The 13,313-nt window shown below is 59.0% G+C and overlaps 2 protein-coding genes across 2 annotated transcripts; both read right to left on the reverse strand.

The window, feature by feature from the left end:
- Nucleotides 1-2,465: 2,465 nt before the first annotated feature.
- On the reverse strand, nucleotides 2,466-5,411 carry SYNGR3 (synaptogyrin 3; the record flags this gene model as incomplete). The annotated part of the gene is made up of 4 exons (XM_082856349.1): nucleotides 2,466-2,675; nucleotides 2,770-2,912; nucleotides 3,170-3,407; nucleotides 5,313-5,411. 4 exons carry the CDS (start codon nucleotides 5,409-5,411, stop codon nucleotides 2,466-2,468), a joined length of 690 nt encoding a protein of 229 aa, XP_082712475.1.
- A 3,231-nt stretch (nucleotides 5,412-8,642) lies between these two features.
- Nucleotides 8,643-11,087, reverse strand: GFER (growth factor, augmenter of liver regeneration; the record flags this gene model as incomplete). The annotated part of the gene is made up of 3 exons (XM_082857615.1): nucleotides 8,643-9,346; nucleotides 10,278-10,474; nucleotides 10,827-11,087. The coding sequence occupies 3 exons, from the start codon at nucleotides 11,085-11,087 to the stop codon at nucleotides 9,184-9,186; spliced, it is 621 nt and encodes a 206-aa protein (XP_082713741.1). The 3' UTR covers nucleotides 8,643-9,183.
- Nucleotides 11,088-13,313: the final 2,226 nt, after the last annotated feature.

Below are 13,313 nucleotides of genomic sequence, written 5' to 3' on the forward strand. Positions count from 1 at the left end.
AGCTACTAAAGATCAACAAGAACAATTTAGAAACAGTGCAGGGCATATCTGAAATACTGAAAGAAAATAATTTGTACTTAATTATTTGGATCCAGTATTTTGAAAAGGAACCAGACACCCAGTGAACTCTCTCCTTTCTGCCACAAACACATATAAATAGTAGGAAAAAAGGTCTAAACACATAGCTACATCCAAATAAGGCAACATCCTTAGACGAAAAGAAAGAGATGTCTTTCTAAAAGAAGCAGAAGGGGGTACCCCAGGTGATGAAGGGGACGTGGCCTGCAGTGGGGCCAGGCCAGAGCCACACGGCTGCATGGGTACTGCCTATCTGAAGCCGAGGGCCTGCCTGCCTGCCTGTGGCTGAGACTGGAGCAAGTTCCTGGGTGATGGCCATGCTCGGAGCCCACTAGGAGAAAGAGACTGCACGCTCTTCACTCTCCATGGGACTGCCTAGAGGCCACCTGCATTCCCCACCACACCGGAGAAGCCCCTCATAGCTGATGCCCTCTTTGCAGACCTGAGCACAAGCAGCACCCCCAAAGAGTAACCTGGAAGATGAGCTATCTCATTAACAATACTGAAAATCTGAAAATACCGATTCTTAAAGACACACACACACACACACACACACACACACACACACACACACACACACACACACACACACACACGTTTACGTTAACCCTTCCCGCACCTTTGATGATGGCAACTACTATTTTCCTTTTCCGGAAGGGGAGCCTGAGGCACAGACAAGCTGAGAGACTTGCCCAGAAAGACCAAGCCTGAACACGGCCAAGCCAGCATTCCAGCTCCAGCTCTTACCTGCTTCATTCAACCAGAATGTTATTAACCAATAAGTCAGAAATGAAAAAGTAACTGAGATAAGAATCCCAATAGACAAATTCAAAAGTAAACAAGACCAAGCTGGGGAAATCTCCAAAGGGGAGTTGGCCAGGGAATGTGGCTCTGGATGCTGCATGGTACACATGGTGGTCTCCCAGGAGCAGAAGGCGGTAAGAAGCAGACATCTGGAGAAATCACGACTGCTTTCCCCAGCACTCTCCAGAACATGGGCATCAGCCTGGTCTCCACCTCCCTGTGCCCCTTTCTGGATTCTTGGCCCTGGTGCCCCTCAGGTCCCAACCTCTGGCACTGGAGGGGCAGGAGTAGAAAGGATTCCAAGAGTGTCTGGGCCACAGTAAACTCATTTACAGTCTTTATTGTAAAGAAGCTGCAGTTGGAACATGGGACACTGAAAATACACAATCACAGATTGTTCTTTCAGAAGAGGGAGGGAGAGACTCATATATACAAAAATTGTAAACATGTTCACTTAAATATCCACAAATAATTGGTCTATGCTACAATGTACAGGGTTGTCACTCAACTGCAACTCCAGAGGGAGGCGACTGTCTGTAAAAATGTAATGTGGCAACCACATTTGGTATTGACTTAATGTGAAAAGCCAGCTTTGAGCAATGCATGAGTACTCAGCTATGCAAAGGGACCCCCAACCTTGGGCTGGGCCTTAAAATGGGGTGCAGTGTGGGGAGCTGAGGGACTAGTCCAGGGAGCCGAGGTAAAGGGGTTTGCGGGGAATGGCTGTCTCCAGGGCACGGTGGGAAGGTGAAGCCTCTAGGCCTCTCTCCTCATGAGGGGTGTGTCCTGCTGGGCACCCAGATGTCTGGAGCCTCCCTTGGGCAAGGTCTTACTGAAGGGCTGGGAGAGGGCTGATGCCCAGGCCTACAGCCATGTTGTGCTTTCCTGGCCAGAGCTGCCCGCACCCCAGCAAGGGCCTGGGCCAAGGCAGGTAAGGGCCGGAGCTGGGGCCACAGAAAAGAGGGGCTGCTTGTGGGGAACTACGAGGTGAAACCTGAAGACTTGACCACAATCACAACATCGACAGGGCTGGGCTACTCTAGTGAGCCTGTAAGAGGAAATGAAGGGAGGCTCCAGACAGAGCACATGGCCCTACAGGGTGAACCACCAGGACAGAGCAAGGACCACCACTACCCACAGGGACAGGGGATGGGGAACAGTGGCCACGGGGTGAGGGTGGTGTCCCTTCCCCCAGTCACCCCCAGTCCAGGGCAGCCCCTGCATCTGGCTATGGAGGGCAGCTGGACCCCTGACACCAGAGTGTACAGGTGAGCCCTGCCTGGCTGGCTCATGAGGGGAATGGCCTGCTGCCTAGGCTGGTCCACTGGAGGCTGAAGGACACGTGCCCAGGGCTGTGCCGTTCTCTCCTCAGGACCTCCGGCCCTGGGCTGGGGACTAAAGGGACTGGAGGAACTTGGGGGGAACGGCCCAGGCACCCTGGAGGCTACCCTCTCTTGGCCCCAGATGGCCCACAGCATCCACACGTTGCTGCTGGGCCAGGAGGACCTGAGGGAGGTCCCAGGAAGCCTTGGATACTGCATTGGTGGGGCAGCCTTTGTGCCTTGGTCTGGGCCTGCTGGCCACTAGTAGGCAGGAACCTGGTACCCTTTGGGGCTGGTGTCCAGAGTCTCGGTGAAGGGCGGGCTCTGGTAGGTCTCGGTGCCCTCCACACCGCTGCCCACTGGGTAGCCTGGGTAGGTCTGGCCCGCCCCAGCACCCAGCTGTTCGGTGGCAAAGAGCGACATGTCGGTGCCCAGACGGAACCGCTGCAGGGCCTTCACGGTAAGCGCCGCCTGAGGGGGAGTCCGGGGTCAGCCAGGGCCGACCCTGCCCCGACCCTTACCTGGCCCCAGTCCCTGCCGGCCGCAGGCCGCCGGCCGCACTCACCCAGCTGAGGATGGAGAAGAAGCTGAAGGCAATGGCGGCCCGCGCCGCGTCTGCCGCCTGTGTCGTGCCCGGCCCGGGCGCCGTGCGCTGCCACTGGTTGGTGAGGAAACAAAAGCCCACGAACCACAGGAAGGACCAGAGCCCTGCGGGCAGGTGGGCGGGCGGGTCAAGTGATGCTGCACCGAGACGCCCGGCCCAGCTCTGCCGGGAAGGAGAATCCGCAGACCGAGAACCCGACCCGTCCCGCCCACTCCCGCCCCGCCCGGACCTGTCCCCGCCCCAATCGGCTGAGAATCTACGCGCTCCCTCTGGCCCCGCCCCGAAGCCCGCCCTCCCGACTCCGCCCACCCGAGAAGCCCCGCGCGCTCCCCCAGGCCCTGCCCCTCACGGCCCCGCCTACCTGAGAAGCCCAGGTCCAGCAGCACCGCGCGGCGACGGTCGCGGACGCTGCTGATCTGCTGGAAGCGCACGTCGAGCAGCAGGAACGCGGCGCAGGCGAAGAAGGCCCCAAGGCCGAGCGCGACGCCGAAGCGGCAGGCACCCGCGTTGCCGTTGAAGACGCAGCGCAGCTCCGGGCCGCTGTCGGCGTTCACGTAGCCCTCGTTGACTATGGGCCCGAAGACGGCGATGGAGAACACCTGTGGGCGGTGGGAGCGCTCAAGGCCCTGCGATGGCCCCTTCCTGGTCGAGGCCCGAGGTCTCCTAGCCCACCGTGAGTGCCCATGCCCTCGGGAGTGTCCCTGCGTTCCCCTGCAGCACAGGATCTATCTCTGGGTGGGGGTCTTCGGGGACCCCCTCCCTTAATATCTACCTCAAGTTTAGTAAGTATGGACAAAACATACCATTTAGTGAGCATCAACTGTGCCCAGGCACTGTGCGTAAAATGGCTACATGTGTTTGCTCATGGAATCCTCCCAAACAACCACAAGAGTGCCACTGCTCTTATCCTCTTTGTAGATGGGGAAATCGGGGCTCCAACAAGTGAAGTGCCTTGTGGAGGGTTGCATGGTTGATAAAAGCCAGGGCTGACATTCAAGCTGGGTCCTCTGTATCTTGTGAAGCCCGTAGTGTCCCCCATGGCCCACTCCAGAGTGTGGGAACAGGAGCTTTCACCTGGACCAGTGATCCCCAGGCCTGAGTCAGCAGGGCTAGGGGAAATAGATGTGGAGTCAGGCAAGAAGGGTGGGAGTATGGGGGGGGGCAGGCAGCAGAAGGTCAGCTGCACAGAGCTGTCAGCCAGGACCTGAGTGGAACCTACCCTCAGCATTTGGGAGCTGTACAGCCTCGTTTCTTAGCATGCCAAATGTAGCAGGCACAACTCATGGGGTGCTGGGGACAGGAATAATACCCACCCACCATCCTGCACTTTGTGGGCACACCAGGGATGATGGCCCCACATGACTGTGGCTAATTAACACCATCCATACATGCTTGGGCTTAAAAGGCGACACTGTTGACCTCTGGGGTTCAGTCAAACCTCAGTGCCCTGTGCCCACGAGGGCTGGAAGGCAAAGGAGTGTGGACCACAGTCCTTTTAAACCAGAAGCTGCTCTTTGAGCTCTGGGCAGCCCTATATTTCTAAAAAAAAGACCTCTAATTTCAACTTCATTTCTCTCCTTTCCAGCCCCAGCTCCTAGAGACTTAGTCAAGAGTGAAACCAAGGTGCAAGATATGGACACGTACCCACAGATTGGTCCACAAATCAGGTCAAAGCTGGGACCAGAACGTAGGGTCCCTACTTCCTGGTCTGGCCAGTCACTCCACCCAAGGGCCCCTGCCCCACTCTGGGCACCGCCCTCCTGGAACACAGGTGAGTACGTGCCACCACCAGCCACCACCAGGTGGACAAAACCCAGAACTCAGCATTCCACCTTCCATCTCTCCTGCCTGGAGGGATGGGAAGGAGGAGCAGGCCACTGGGCCTAAGGTTGCCCCAGTAGGCTAGGCTGCCTCTAAATCTGCCCCTCCCACACCACCTCCAGGAAGCCTTCTCAGTGTAGAGCCCCTTCCAGCTGCCCCACTCAGAGGAATCCCAGAGCACACCCCCCAACTCACAACTGCAACTGGGGGGCCTGGGAATGGCCAGCTCCCTTCGAAGGAGCCAGGAGGATGTGCGTGCAGAAGTAGGGGGTAGGCTCTGCCTGATTCTCTTGGCTCCGGTAGCCCTTACTCGTGCTGAGGCTGAGCGCTCAAGCCCCTCCGCGAATCCCGCCCCCACCCCTGTGCCCCACACCCTGCTTCCAGGGTGTAAGCACATGAAAAACCGAGCGAGGGCTGAGGAAGGGGATTGAGTTAGACCTGAGAAAGAATTGAGAGGTGGGTGCGGCGGGCAGTGACCTCTCAAGGTACCCGGCTGTCGCCGCCGGCCCCTCCCCCGCCCGCAGGTGGGCGCGCCCTGCCCGGTGACGTCACCCCAACCTGCGGCCGGCGGGGGAGGGGCCGGCAAGGATGAGGAAGGGGGCTAGAGGCAGGTGATAGGGATGAGGGAGGCGAGGCGAAGTGGGACGGGGTATCGGGGCGGGGCTTGGGCCGGGGCCACTCACCCAGGACGCGATCCGCAGCAGGGTCTGGGGCCGCCGCGCGAAGCTCACAGGGTCCAGGGTGGCCCCTGCGCGTCCCGCGCCGAACGAGGCTCCCTCCATGGCCAGCCCGGGCGGGCCGCGTGTCCCCGGCGCCCTCTGTCCTTCTGTCCGTCGGGCCGACCCCACCCGAGGCCGCCCGGGGCTGCTGCCGATGCTGCCAGTGCTGCCGCTGCCGTCGCCGCCTTCCGGGAGTGCGCGCCGGCCGCGGCGGGGGCGCGCGGGGCGGGACCGAGCCTACACCCCTCCCTCTGGTCCACGCGCGCAGGGCTGGAGCACTCACCTCCCTCCACCTTGCCCACCTTCCACCCCACCCACCCACTCTCACCGCAAGACCAGGGTCCGAGATGGAGACCATCCGCCAGGTCCCCATCAGGAGGCGGGGTTAAGGGGCTGAGTCCCCCACGGCCACTCACAAGTAGTCAGGAGTCAGCAGGGCAGGTGGACACTGGGCTCAGCCTTTGCCGTAGCCACGTGGGTGGACAGACCGACATGACCCCACTCCTCTGTACAGGGCCCTTTCCTGAGTGCCTAAGGAGGTAACAGGTCCAAGGGCTCCAGCGTCTCCCCCAGCCCTCAGGGAAAGGGAACCCAGCTTCCTGCCTCTGGTCCCCATAGACCAGAGGGAGGTTACTGGGGCCTTTCCCATGACTTCCCACTGCACCCTAGCTTCTCCTTCACATTCTATCCTCCCTAACAGGGAGGGAGGATGGCCTCTGCCCTCAGGGGCACTTGTCCAGGCAGGCAGAGCCCAGAGGCACACATGGGTGGGAGTTGGGTCATCTCTGCTCTTTTCCTGTGGTTGGATGTTGTCATTCCGAGGGTGCTCACTGAGCCCTGCACACTCCTGGGTCTCCCCAACTGACTTTCTGCTGACATATTTAGTTTTGGGCCGAGGAGTGGGGAGAAGCATCAGAGATGGGGAGTTGGAAGAGTGGGTACCTAGCTTCCCAGCACCCCCGCTGGGTCTTCGCCACAGATGGCCAAACTCCAGGTTAGACAAGGTCCCTTCCTGCATGTTCCTTCCAGGCCAGCCTGGCAGGGGCCCAGATGACTCCTGTTTCTGTCTAGGACATTGAGGAAAGTCTGCATTTGTTGAGCATTTACAGTGCCAGGTGTTTCACCACGACCTGTGGAGGCAGGGACTGTTTTACTGCCATTCTTCAGATGGTAAATAAGCAAGTGGGAATTCCCTGGTGGTCCAGTGGTTAGAACTCACGCTTTCACTGCGGAGGGCCCGGGTTTGATCCATGGTCGGGTAACTAGGATCTTGCAAGCTGCACAGTTGGCCAAATTAAAAAAAAAAAAAAAAAGGGCTCCCCGGTGGCGCAATGGTTAAGAATCCACCTGCCAATGCAGGGGTCACGGGTTCGAGCCCTGGTCTGGGAAGATCCCACATGCCACGGAGCAACTAAGCCCGCGAGCCACAACTACTGAAGCCCGTGTGCCTGGAGCCCGTGCTCTACAAGAGAAGCCACTGCAATGAGAAGCCCACGCACTGCAATGAAGAATAGCCCCCGCTCACCACAACTAAAAGAAAGCCCGTGCACAGCGAGGACCCAACGCAGCTGTAGATAAATAAAAAATAAATAAATAAATAAATAAATTTAAACGAACAAACAAAAGGCAGACTGGTTGAGTTCCTTCATCACACTTAGAAAGTGAAGAGCTGGGATTCAAATCCAGATCCCTACTGTGCCAGGGCAGGTGTGGCCAGAAGTGCCACCCACTAGTTGACTCCATGACACTGCATCCAATCCTATCACCTCTCCCCTGTCAGTGACAGTTTCCTCTCTGTCTCATGCATCATTCATTTCCCCGTTTTACTTGATCATTTACATCAGTGCCTAAACCTGCTCCATTCCTGAGCCCACTTCCCCTCCAGCTATCACTGCTCCCTTTAGTCCCAGGGGCAATGCAGCCACTGCCATCCTGTCCCCATCCTCCTAGGAATACTTGTGATGTCACCCTCTCCTCGTGTTCCACCTACTTCATGGGCCCTTTCTTGTTATCTCTTTCTGGTTCCCTCCTCTTGTTCCATCTGTGACCTTTGAGCCTTAGGGGTCCCAGGGCATGGTCCTGGGGCTCTTCTCCCTGCTCTATGCTCACTGTCTTGGTCTCCATGCTAACAACTTGAGCCAGAATTTTCCCTTGAACTACAGTCCCACTTATCTTAGCCTGGATACCCTGGAAAACAGAATCTGTGGCAAAGTTAAAGAGTTTTATTGGGAGGTGAAACTTTGGGGAAGCCAGAGTTAGGGAAAAAGGAAAGTGAGGCAGGGAAGGAGGGAGAGCAAACATGGACGGCGTGCTCCTGAGCTGACCACAGCTTTGCTGGCTCCCAGCGCACAGGTGACTCGGGAAAGGCCAGAGACAAGCCCTGTGCTGGGGACGTCCATCTGTAGGAGGAAAGAGCAGTGACTTCTCTGCTGGTTGCTCCCTGCCTCCTATTTCTTTATGTAACCTGGCCCCTTGGGCAGCCCCTGAGGAAGCCAGCACCCCCGTGGGGCCAGTGGGGTAAAGATGCCAAGGAGGCTGTGCCAAAGGTTGGCCCCTGCCCAGGGAGGAGCTGAGACACTATGGGGAGAGGTGAGAGCTGTACAACCACAGGGGTACGGCGCACTGTTGCTGGGCCATTCCAGCTGGGAGCCAGTGCCTGGGAGCAGGTGTGGCTGAGAGGGTGTGTGAAGGCCCAAAACCTGGGTCCAGGTCACCCCCAAACCTGCTCCACTCACAGCCTTCCGCATCTCACTGATACATTGGGCAACTCCCTCCTTCCAGCGGCCAGAACCCCACAGCCACCTTGGGCTCCACCTTCAGAGTGTAGCCAGTGAGGCCTCCCACTCATCCTGGGGCGAGCTTCCCTCTCGGCTGCCACAGGGTTATCTGCCCCCCCTCCTCTCGCCCATACCTGCCTCATTCCAGCTCAACAGCCAGAGGGACCTTTCAAAAGTCACATTTTGCCGTTCCTCTGCTTCAAACCCTCCACTATGTTCCATGGGAGCTGGGTGTTAAAACCACATCCTTGCTGGGGCCTTGAGGACCTCCTGCCATGTGACCTCCCCTCACCTCTCTGATCCTCCCTTGGCTCCAGCAACTCAGCCTCCTTGGTGTTCCTGGAACATCCTGGCCCACCCTTGCCTTGGAACTGCTCCCTCTTCCTAAGGAGCCAGAACCCAGATAGGAGGAAGCAGGAGACCACAGAGGGACGAGGGCAGGCCCTGTCCATCGTTGCAAATCCCAGCACAAAACACACTGAGGCCAGGTCTTCAGTCACTTCTCCAGCATTTTATTTTTGGTTTCAAGCTCCACGGAGCCTCCTCTGACAGGCCTGGGACGGCTCTGTGAGACCATGAGCCAGACAGAAGGCGCACAGCAGAGCTCAGCCCCCAGGCCTCTTTCCTGAAGTGCAAATGGCACACAGCCTCTGCAGCTACCGTCCCTGTTGTACCCCTAGCTGTCCCTAGCTACAAGATGGGGAGACAGTGGCCTGGCCCGGAGGGGCGAGACAGGGGAGCCCAGCCAGGCCTGTCACCTTCCTGTGCGGGGAAGTAGGCAGCAGGGTGTCAAGTGGGCGGGAGGCCAAATCCTAAGGAAGGGACAGCCTAGGCTGCTCCTGCCTCCTTCACCTGCAGCACCACGGGGCGCGGGTTGAGGAGGCCATCGGGGTGCTGCAACGGGTACCCCCACTTACACTCAGAACCTGAGAGGGAAAGGGCTCCACGGGTAGCGTCTGGGGACCACCCAACTGAGACAAGGCAGGCTTTGGCTCTGACACGCACTTTAATAAGCCCCACCCTCTCTGGCCAGGCCGCCTACAGGCTCTGGCTGCCCTCTAGTCACAGGAGCCATCCTTCCAGCCGTCGCGCCAACGCTCGTCCACCAGTGAGCAGTTGAAGTCCGGCTTGCCTAGCTTGCGGTTCACCTCGTTGTGCAGGCGGCATAGCCACTGGGTGAAGCAGGCCCGAGTGCGAGTGTCTGGCTGGTTCCTGCATATCCTGCGTGTGGGGGAGCACAAGGAGAAGGATGGCAGGCAGTGCTCCCACTGTCCCCGCCCCACCAGATCCTTGCCTGCTCAATTCAGGGAGGAGAGCTGGGGCACTGCTGTGAGCTACACCCAGAAGTGCCCTCATGCTCTGAATTCCCAGAAGGGGGCAGACCCTGCAGCAGCAAGGCCTGGTGGACTCCTAGGCCTGCTCAAACCCTCACCTCGGGAGCTTTGCAAACCCTGGCAAGAGCCCTGGGCAAGACATTGAGGCAGAGGCCTCAACTTTACAACCTGGTAACAATCAGGAATCCTCACCCCAGCGTCCCTGGCCCCAGGCAGTGTGTGGAAGGGGTGGGGTTGGCATAAAGGCAAAACTGAAAAACAGATCTGTTTCTTAGCACCTGTGGCCCTGCTGCATCAGCTCAGCAAGAGACCTTGTTGTAAATGCCCAGGCTTCAAACAGCAAGGGCTGCCCTGCCCCCCACATCCAGCCCAGAAATGCCATGGGTGCCAAACAACAGTTCTTGGGCTCCCCAGTGAAGAAAAGGTGGCTCCTGGAAGCAACAGCAATGAGTTCCCAAGGTCTTGAAATTGGCAGTTCTGCTCCAGAAGTTAGGCAAAGTGGAGTCCTCCGAAACCTGCCAGAGCCTCCATCAGTGCTAAGCAAGGGATCTCATGAGGGAAGCCCTCCCTGGGAGCCTTGTGGCTGCAGAAAGAAGCAGTACCCAGCAGCAGCCCCAAACAGCTTGGCCTTTGAGGAGGAAGAAGATGGCTCAGATGATCCAATCCCTTCTCTGTTGGTGGTCCCTGCTCTCAGCAACCCTCTGCCACCTCTGCATCTTATTTCTCTAGGCTCCCCTTTATGACATCAGCCAGGGGCCCCAGGCCCAGGCTCCAGGTGGGATGCTCTGCTGCCTGCAGACTGTGCAGACACAACTTACCTTTTCCTTATGTCTTCAGCACACTCCTCACACGGGTAAAACTTGGAAAATAAATGTATGAACTGAGCCATATCTTGCTGCTGTTCTGGGGTGGGCAGGTCGGGATAGTAGGCCGCCAGGGTATGGAGGACAGACCAGCTGTGGCGGCCCAGTTCCTCGCGATCCGGAGGACAATCTTCCCTAAACTTGCTGTCCCGCTGCGGAAGGAGGCCGACAAGGGTCAGTTCGGTTTTCCCCAACCAGAAACCTACAAAGCTCCCCTTTTTCCCCCACCAGCCGCAGGCCCGCTGACTGGAGACACAAGTCCTGAGGCCGATCCAGCCCACATGTGGCTAAGAGCCGAAAGGCCTGGGCTACCTTGGGGGCAAGGTTTAGGAACAGCCAAACCCGGGAGGCAAAGTCTCTCAGGCTTAGGGCCTGTGGGAACGCTCGTCCTGGGCCTTGGGAAGTCGGCCCGGGGTGCTTGAGAACAAGGTGTGGGGGCCGGGGCTAGGAGTCAGCAGGGCTCGCGGGCCTCTGAGGGGAGGTGGCGCCCCCCCGCATCTGCACCTTCTGCTGTGTCCGCATCCACGACTTGAAGTCCACGCAGGCCCGGCAGGGCAGCCTCCGGGAGGCGTCCTCGGCGACCTGAGAATCGGAGGCCGGCGCCTGGGATGGCGTCCGGGCCGAAGAGGCGGAATCTCTCCGCCCCGCGCCCCGGCCGCGCGCGTCCGTCACCAGGTCGTCCATCACCTCGGAGCGCGCGCCGCCGGGTAGGAAGGAGAATAGGTTCCCACCGCCGAAACTCCCCCGCTCGCCGGGCGCCGCCATGTTGCCCGCGCAATGCCTGCCGGGCCAGGTCGGCCTCCAGATGGGCTTCCAAGTCGGCCTCCAGGCCAGCGCGCGCGCCGCCGCCAGGGCGCGGCCACAGGAGCCGGGCGCGCGCGCCGCGGGCGCGGGCGCTGGGGCTGAGCCGGGGCCGGGGGTGGGGGCGGGGCCCGGGGCGGTATCCGGCATGGAGGCGGGGCTGGGGGCATTGGTCTGCGCCCGGGAAGCGGCAGAGACAGGGGTCCGGGCTAAGGACGCGTCGGAGACCCGGGTCGGGGTGTGCGCGGAACCGGAGGCCCGAGTCCTGGCCGCGCCCCTGGGCCTCGTTCCACGGCCTGTGCCCGACCTGCGTCGTCCGTGTCTGCGCTCCAGCCTCCTCCAGTAGAAGAGCAGCGTGCTGTGGAAGACGCGCCCTGGCCGTGCCGCGGCCTCGGGCTGCGGCCTCGGCCACGTCCGTGTTACGGTCTTCGATTCCCTCATTGCTCCGCTCTGACCGTCCCGCGTGCCCGCGGCTCTGTGCCCTCAGTTGGGGGAGCGCCCAGCTGGGCCGTGAGCGCACAGAGGGCGTGCTGTTGGTGGTGGGGGTCCACGGGTTCCACTTTGGCGACCGGCGCCATGGCAACGGGCGCCTGGCAACGCGGGGCAGGGCCGTGCCTGCAAAGGAGGAGGTGCGTCTCTGGGCTCCCGCGAGTACCGAGCAGCCTCTCTCCCCCGCCCCTCGCCCCGAATCCTACAGCCTACTTGAAGAGGTTAAACCCACGTCGGGAGTGGCCTCAGGGATACCTCTGCTTCCATATGTACATTAATTCATTCTGCAAATATTTGTGTAGTGCCTGATCTGTTCTAAGCACTGTTCTAGGCACTGGTCTGTGCAAGGAGCAAGATTTGTCCGTCCGTGACCTCCTCAGCTCATAGTCCAGTGGTCAAGACGGAAAAAACAAAACCAAACAAACAAAAAAGAGTCACACTAATAAATGTTCAGGTACAAACTGTGATGGGGGCCATGAACAGGGCATGGTAAATCTGGGAGGCCTCCTTGAGGAGGTGACACTTAGGCAGTGGCCTGAAGGATGAGGAATCAACTGAGGAGGGCAGTCAAGGCCAAGGCAGGAGGGAGGAGGATCTTGGCTACTTGCATGGGCAGAAAGGCCAGTGGGACAGGACCCGGGAAGGGTGGTGGGAGGAGAGATCCAGAGGTGGCCAGGGACCCACCAAGGACATCATCAACTGCCGTGGCAGCTGGGAATTTATTCTGAGGACCCTGGGAAGGTGCTGGGAAGTTTTGGGCAGGGTACCCTGGCCTGATCCCATTTCTGTTTTGCAAAGATTCCTCTGAAGAGTGGATTTCATGGGAGCGTGTGAGGAGCACAGGCTTTGGGGGAGGATGGGGCTGTTGGTAGTTGTCCAGGTGAGAGATGAAGGTAGGGGGTGTCAAGAAAGAAAGAGTGGAAAGGATCTAGGTTGTTGGGGGTGTAGAGCAGGGGCTCTCAGTTGGCATAGGGAGAGGCCTCAGCATCTTTCTAGGTCCCTGGCTGTGAGTAAGCTGGCCCTTCTCCCACTTCTCTCCTCTGTCTTCCAAGGGAGCAGGATCTGTCCCACCCTGTACCCTACCAGGCCAGTGGCCCCCACTGAGATTGGCAAGGTGACAGCTGGGCTGAAGGCACTTTGCAAAAATTAGGCCTATGTCCACAGGTGTTCATTGCCTGGGCCAAGACTAGGGAAGGTTTGAAGGTTTCAGAGAGAGCCACTGGTTGGACAGATACACAAAGGCCTTTTGTCAAGGCCAGAGTGGTTTCCTGGAGGGATGCCATAGAGGCTGACCCCTCCCTCGAGGGCTTGGGGTAGAGGGAGTCTCAACACAGAGCCGGTGGCTCCAACAGGGGGAAGAACCACTGTGTGCCAGGGTTGGATGGGGCTCCAAAAATCTCCCCTATAAGGAAGGAGTCCAGAGATGTGGGGCACCTGGGCACACCACCTGTCTGGGAATTCTAGGGCCTTCCCTTTACCACCCCAGTTAGTGGGGGGATGGCCACTCTTGATCTCAGAGGCTGTGTTTACAGCAAACTATGATAAATCATGAATTCAGAGATGGCTCTCAAAACAGTCCTAGTCGCCACTTCCCCCATCCCCCAAGCGCTGGTGACCCTCTTCATCCTGCCCCAAGTCTCTCCACCACAGGGGAACCTATGGGGTAAAACTGTGACGTCCGCCTCTCCCCAACACATAAAG

This window comes from Leucopleurus acutus, assembly GCF_964270905.1.
Source record: "Leucopleurus acutus genome assembly, chromosome: 16".
Classification (NCBI taxonomy): domain Eukaryota; kingdom Metazoa; phylum Chordata; class Mammalia; order Artiodactyla; family Delphinidae; genus Leucopleurus; species Leucopleurus acutus.